General features: G+C 35.1%; 1 protein-coding gene across 1 annotated transcript in view; it reads right to left on the bottom strand.

Annotated features, from left to right (window-relative positions):
• Positions 1-746: 746 nt before the first annotated feature.
• Cdh9 (cadherin 9) overlaps positions 747-6,493 on the bottom strand; it is a 143,363-nt gene continuing 137,616 nt past the window's right edge. Inside the window, exon 12 of the mRNA XM_010623792.2 lies at positions 747-1,392. Within this exon, the coding sequence (XP_010622094.1) occupies positions 905-1,392 (488 nt within the window). The 3' untranslated portion in view covers positions 747-904. The remainder of the gene's footprint in view (positions 1,393-6,493) is intronic.

Raw genomic sequence — 6,493 nt, forward strand, 5'->3', positions numbered from 1 at the left:
GATTTTCATCTACATAACATCACCGACACATTTACTCTCGAATACAGTCCACTTGTGGTAGTAAAGACTTTACAAAAAAATGTGATTTATTATTCACAACTATATATATTTTTAATATTTCAAATGTATTTCATATTCTATCGATGTTTAGACAGCAGTGGTTCAATAAACATATGTCCACATTTAAGTAATCGAAACATAAAAATAGCAATTTGTACCAAAGCTCATTCATAGTTCCATTTCATATCTACATCCCATGGAGTGACTTCTTAGCTTTTTCCCTGAGTAAATCTTGTTCTACATTTAGAAATGCAAAACAGTTCCGTTTTGAGTTCAAAATTGCCCCTAGGAATTAAATAAAATGAAATCTATATTTTTATAAATGCTAGTTTATTTCATAAAAATATAAAAATATAAATATACATTTATAAAAATATGAATGAATTAACACAAAGACATTCTTCAACTAAATAAATATGGCAGTAGTAGTCATTCCTATTTCATTAGGGATATGCTTTTTCCATATTAATTTACAAAGCAGTTGCACAATGTTGAATATAATAGTAATGGTGATTGAAAGTAAGTTAAGAAAACATTTACAAATTTCTTATACCTAAGAAAAGGCACAAAAAGCCTTTTAAAATTTTTATTGATTATTGATGTTATATACTTTCAAGATTATTAGGCAAAACAGGTGAACTGGTTATTATTACTGTTTTGAAATCAATACCATTCATATTCATTCACAGTAACTTACTGATTAAGAAAACCCTTACTAAGACAACACTTATGTATTGTTTGTAATTTTGATTTTTGAAAACTTTCCTCCGAAGAGAATGCAGGCCACTTAATCTAGTAACAAAGACAGGAGTTCCACCAATACTGATCAAGTCATACAATGTTCTTAATCTCGGTCGCTGTCATCACCCCCATACATATCTGCGAGTTTTTTAAAACGAGGCCCCCAGTCGCTGAGGTAATCATAATCTTGGTTGCAGTCCGCAGTGAGAGATTCTAAAGAACTGAGGGAATTCGCTATGGAATCATTTCCTTCGTAGGCATAAGTTGCCAAAGAATCGTAAGGAGGTACGCTTGGATCTGAGTCGTTTTCTTTTAATCTTCGATGGATAAAATCTTGGACGTCAATGTTTTCCCACAGGGGTACAGTTCTCCTTATCTGAAAAATAGTTTCAGGCATTACATCTCGTCTGACTTTGCTGTCTTCTCTTGCTTCGGGATTCCTCAATGTGCCGATGTCAAAAGCCTGTGTGTCCTCTTCCCCGCCACCTTCATCATTGTAGGTCACGATGTTGTCGCGGACGTCATCCTTGGACATTATGAGCGGTTCCTTCTTCCTCTGCCTCTTCAGTGCAGCAAACAGCATGACTAAAACTATTAATAAAAGGTAAAGAAATACTGAGATTCCATGATTCGAGATAAAATACACTTCTATGTGAGATAGTTTGGCTATTCTATAATAAGCTAGTATTTAACACATTTCATTGAGAAAAGAGCAGATATAGAGACCTTAATTTATTTCCAAGCCTAATAGGTCTCTGGCATTGAAAAAAGCGTTGTTCAGTTTTAACTACTGCACTTAGCCAATTGCACATACCTGATACATCTCTACTCCCAAATGCACATTTGTTTAAAAATATGCACACATGCTAAAATTCCACTGTTATTCTCCCAAATGAGCAGCAAACGACACACGTGCAATTACCGAATAGTTTCCCTGCTGTGAGAAACTAAAAGTGTAAATAAGGATCAAAATATAACCTGGATAATGTGAAATAGGAAGAAAAACTCTAAAGGTATAGGGGAAGTGGGAGGGTAGAGGAAAGGAAAGAAGGGAAAGGGAAAAATGAGAGAAAAGAAAAAAACGGAAACAAAATATTTGTAAATAGGGAAGGGTGGAAGGGGTGAAGGGAGGGCAGGGGGAAAAACAAGAACTATGATGCATCATGTAAAGCTACAAGATCCCAGTGATGAATGTAACTGTATTGCACACCTAAAAATGTACCAATAAGCTTTATTACAAAAGCATTGTTTATATGTAGATGTGTGTATACTTATACGTGCATATATGAATATAGTATGTGTACAGAAATTTACATAGACACAAAAATGTGTGAAATGGGGATTTCATCCCATCCCATGTTGCACGTCTGTTTGACTAAAGTCCTTTTTTGTGCTGGTCTTGACCTGGAGAACTTCTTTGGAGGTTCTAGCATGGGGGCTCAGCTACTATCAGGTGTGGTCGCCCTCTGCCACTGAGCGTGCAGCTTTGAGAGACACAAACTTGGAGCGGTGAGGGCGGAAGGGGACACACGCAGAGCCAGCCAGATCAGCCAAAGCAACCCTGATGATAAAAGGGCTGACAGTTGTTGCAGCCAGATCGCCCTCACATCCTGGCCTGCTTTTGAAAACCCACCTAAATTTCTGAAATATGATTCTAAGAGCTACAGAATAATATTCCAGCAGAAATTCATCTTTCATATGTACTCATCTTACAGGATAGCTAAGGTATTCATCTTGTTAATGAGTTGCTCCTTAGTGATATTCAAGTTTTTGTTTTGAAATGTTAATTTTATTCTCTTTAATTGCTCTGTTGTTTTTATTATTCACTTACATATGCTAAAAATTAAACAGTGAACAGTCTCACGTGTAATATACTGTAATATTTCTAGTTGTAGAAGCTAAATTTAATTTATTATGATACATTTGATAATAATGCTTCTTCTAATAAATACAAATTTGAATTAATTAAACAGATTTCTACACATTGAAGCTGCAATTCAGTATCATCCTTGGAGTCCCTGTAGCTATAGGAAGGGCCTGTCAGTGTTTTTTGTTTTTTCTCTTTTTTTCTTTTTGATATTGGCCAGCATGCCTTCCTCAGCCCTTAATAAATGATAGGAAGAATATATATATATCTATATATGTATATATAGATATATATATATTCTTTGTACCAGGAATCAAATCTGCACCTTGCGGTTGTGAGGCAGGTGCAGTGCCACTGAGCTATATCCCAGCAGTAGGCAGAGTATTTTCCAAATCATTATAAGCATTATCAATTAACCCCCACTGAAATAAATTCAGACTCCTGAGCATTATGCAGGTTAATCCTGGAAATATTAAAAAAAAAAAAATATGTGCAACACTGAGCTCTACCTGCATTCTCTCCAAATACACAATGAACGTAAGAAGAGTTAGTTAAGTCCCAATGAAATCCGACCTCCACCAAACCTCAGCTGTGCACTAGAAAGAGCGAGGCCATGGCTGGGGATTTAGCTCAGTGGTTCTGTCATTTGCTTCACAAGCACAAGGACCTGAGTTTGACCCCCAGTACCCACCACCCCCCCAAAAAAAGAAAGAAAAAGCGAGGCTTTCAAAGTTTTATTTGGAATGAATAATTTCTTTAGTTCTCCACTCTTTGTTTATAAAATAATAACCATAAATTAAAATCAATTTTTGTTCCTTAGTTATGAATATTTATTAATTCCCATAAAAGGATCAGAGAAACATTAATACGTTTTATTTTTTCTGTTTTGCCACGTCAAATTTAGCTGTTTCACTTCCTAGACTGAAGTGTTGAATTTAGGGAATGAAATTGCATTTCAGAGAAGCTAGGATAAACCATGGAAAAAGTAAACATCATTATATTCTCTGATCTACTACTGGAATTTGATCTTCTTTCCATTTTAAATATGATCATATTCATAATGATAGTAGCAATATTTGTAACAATGAAACCAATAGAAATCACAGATACTTTTTATTGCATTATAGTTCTGCAGATTCCTCAAACCATTATTAAACTTGAATTAATAAAAAAACATTATGCACTTTTTTGCCTTCATTAGGTGACTTCCTCACATAATCTATTCTTACAAATTTACTTATCTACCACCTATCATCTATCTATCTTTAGTTTTGCCATTCTAGGGATTTAACTCAGGTTTCACACATGCTGGTGAAGCACTCTTCTACTAAGCAAAACCCTTGATCCTCTCCGAAGTTTAAATTGTTATCCTGAGTATGTCCTTGAGATTCATCACTGTCAAAAGAGTCTCTGGCATTTAAAAATATGTATAAACTCCTGCTCTTTGTATTAATTACCTATCTTGTTTTGTAGCATGAGCATAAACTAAAAATTGCCTTTCTTTTTTCTTTTTTCTTTTCCATTCAATTTATTGGTACATTTAAAGGAGGGGAAAGGAAAAGCTACATTTCTTGAAAATGTATCAGGGTAGATATAAAATGTTATTTCCCATGTTCTGTTACTGTCTTACAGAGGTCAAAGTCCCTTTTCTATAGAAATGTAGTACTATGTCTAGCCATTACTATAAAGATTTGAAATAACAGCAAGAATGTTTTAGTAATTTTGATAATGAAAACTTCTGTATTAGAACCAATTTTATCTAAAACAATAGAAAATCACTCCACATTTAGGTTAAAAATTGGGGAGGTGAAAAGTACAAAATCTTGCACTTTTATATTGATGCAGGAAGAAAGGTGACAGACTTTTAAAAATAACAGTAAAAAATTTGTAAGATTTCTGCAAAAACAAATGCTACCAAATTTACTATGACAATATTATAATATTTTAATTTATTTGAGTTGTGTTTTTGTTTCCCAGGTATGCAGGAAAGCCTTTGGGTATCACATAATATAGAAATTTAAAGAAAATTAAATTGCGATACATGTATATTCACTTTAGTGTCAATTAGGGATGGAGAACTGTTTGAGTAATTAGAATAATTTGGAATTTGTAGCCCTTATCTACAATGGCAAGCAAGATTTTATTATTCATAGGGATACAAATATGTTTTACAGAGGAGTTAAACGTGGTAGCAGTAAGTAGAGGTAAAGACTTCTCCTGGGGAGGGCACTGGTAATGCCCGTGCTCTAAACTTCTGTATGCAATGCTCTCCTCAACAGTGGGATCGTGCTAACGGAGACAAATGTCGTACCCTCACTTTCAGCAATCCCTAGGGAAGCCCTGGAGGATATCTGGCCAAAAAGACTGCATTCAGACAGCTTGAAAAAAATTGCAACGAAAAGAAGCCAGCACATAGGAGCATTAGTACATAAATTTGGAGAGCTCTTCTGCCCTAAGCAAAACAATTTTGGAAGGATATTCAGTGGGATTAATTTTTTTTTGAGTGTTTGAGCATAACAACTGTTTAATTGAATTAAAACGTTGTCCTCTTAGAGCATGCCCAAATAAAACATTTGCTGTTGGAAGCATGGCTTTATTTAGAAAATATTACAAGGCTAGTATGACCACAGTGTCACAGTGATATTTTATGAAACCAGAATTCTGACTTTTGAACTTAGTGTCTTGCACCTATACATAACAAGTGCCATGAGGAAAAATTTGTTTTGCTGTGACAAATTTAATGAACTTGCTCATTAGACATTATATATCTATATCTATATCTATATCTAATCTATATCTATATATATCTTAGTGTTTATTAATATTACTTGTAAAGGTAGGAAGTTCTTTGGTTTTGAGAATAATACAAAAGAGATTTTCACAATAAAATCATTTGTGTTTGAGTCTTAATAAAAAGGCTATCTAGGGCCGGGGATTTAGCTCAGTGGTTCCACTGCAAGGTCCCTTGTTCTAGCCCAGGTACCAAAAGGGAAAAAAAAAATCTAAAGAGAGACATAAAAAGACTATCTAAAAAGCGATATTCAGTCAGCTATTCAACCACTGCATAACAGAATGAAAATGTTTAGCTTCAGTGTTTAGAAGGTCGTTTCCAGTAGCTTTCAGTCCCACTGTAAGAAAAATGGCTCTGTTTTTTTTCTCACCACTCAGAGTCCTCTTCTCCCACAGAGCACAGCCTGTATCGATAACTGGATAGTGGCTGTGTGGCACGGGTGGCGTTCGTCACAGAGCCAGGGGGAAACTGGAGGAGATCCAGGAGGAGCTCCAAGAGGAGCAGGGTGACCTGGTGCTTCTGTCGTTGGGAAGCAGGGACTGGGTTTGCTGGTTGTGCTTTTCTACGGTATAATAGATCCCACACTTTTCCTTGTTGTCTGCATATGTATTGATTTTCATGTTTATGGTATTTTGTCATGCCAAGATTTGTTTATATTTTTTCAATGTCAAATTAAATCGATTTGGGTAACTTTTCTTCAAAAAAAAAGAGAGAATGTTTATCTTGTAGCAGTGATATATAGATTGAATCAGTTATTAGAGTGAATGTTATTGGAGCATTGCTTGCCAAAGTTATATTACTTAATGCCATAAAATATGTTTTGAAAATGTATGTGTAACATTGCATTGTTGTTTGGAGCAGGAGAAGGCTATACCTATCCCCTTGGGATTAAAAAAAAAAAAAATCCTGTTTCTACTGGAAGGAATGCTTTTCGGGCCTGGGATTTAGCTCAGGGGTTCCGCTGCCTGCCTCGCAAGCACAAGGACATAAGGACACAAGTACGATCCCCACTCCAAAAAAAAAAAAAAAAAAAA

This window comes from Fukomys damarensis, unplaced genomic scaffold, assembly GCF_012274545.1.
Source record: "Fukomys damarensis isolate Sample0158 unplaced genomic scaffold, DMR_v1.0_HiC HiC_scaffold_1, whole genome shotgun sequence".
NCBI classification, from domain to species: Eukaryota; Metazoa; Chordata; class Mammalia; order Rodentia; family Bathyergidae; genus Fukomys; species Fukomys damarensis.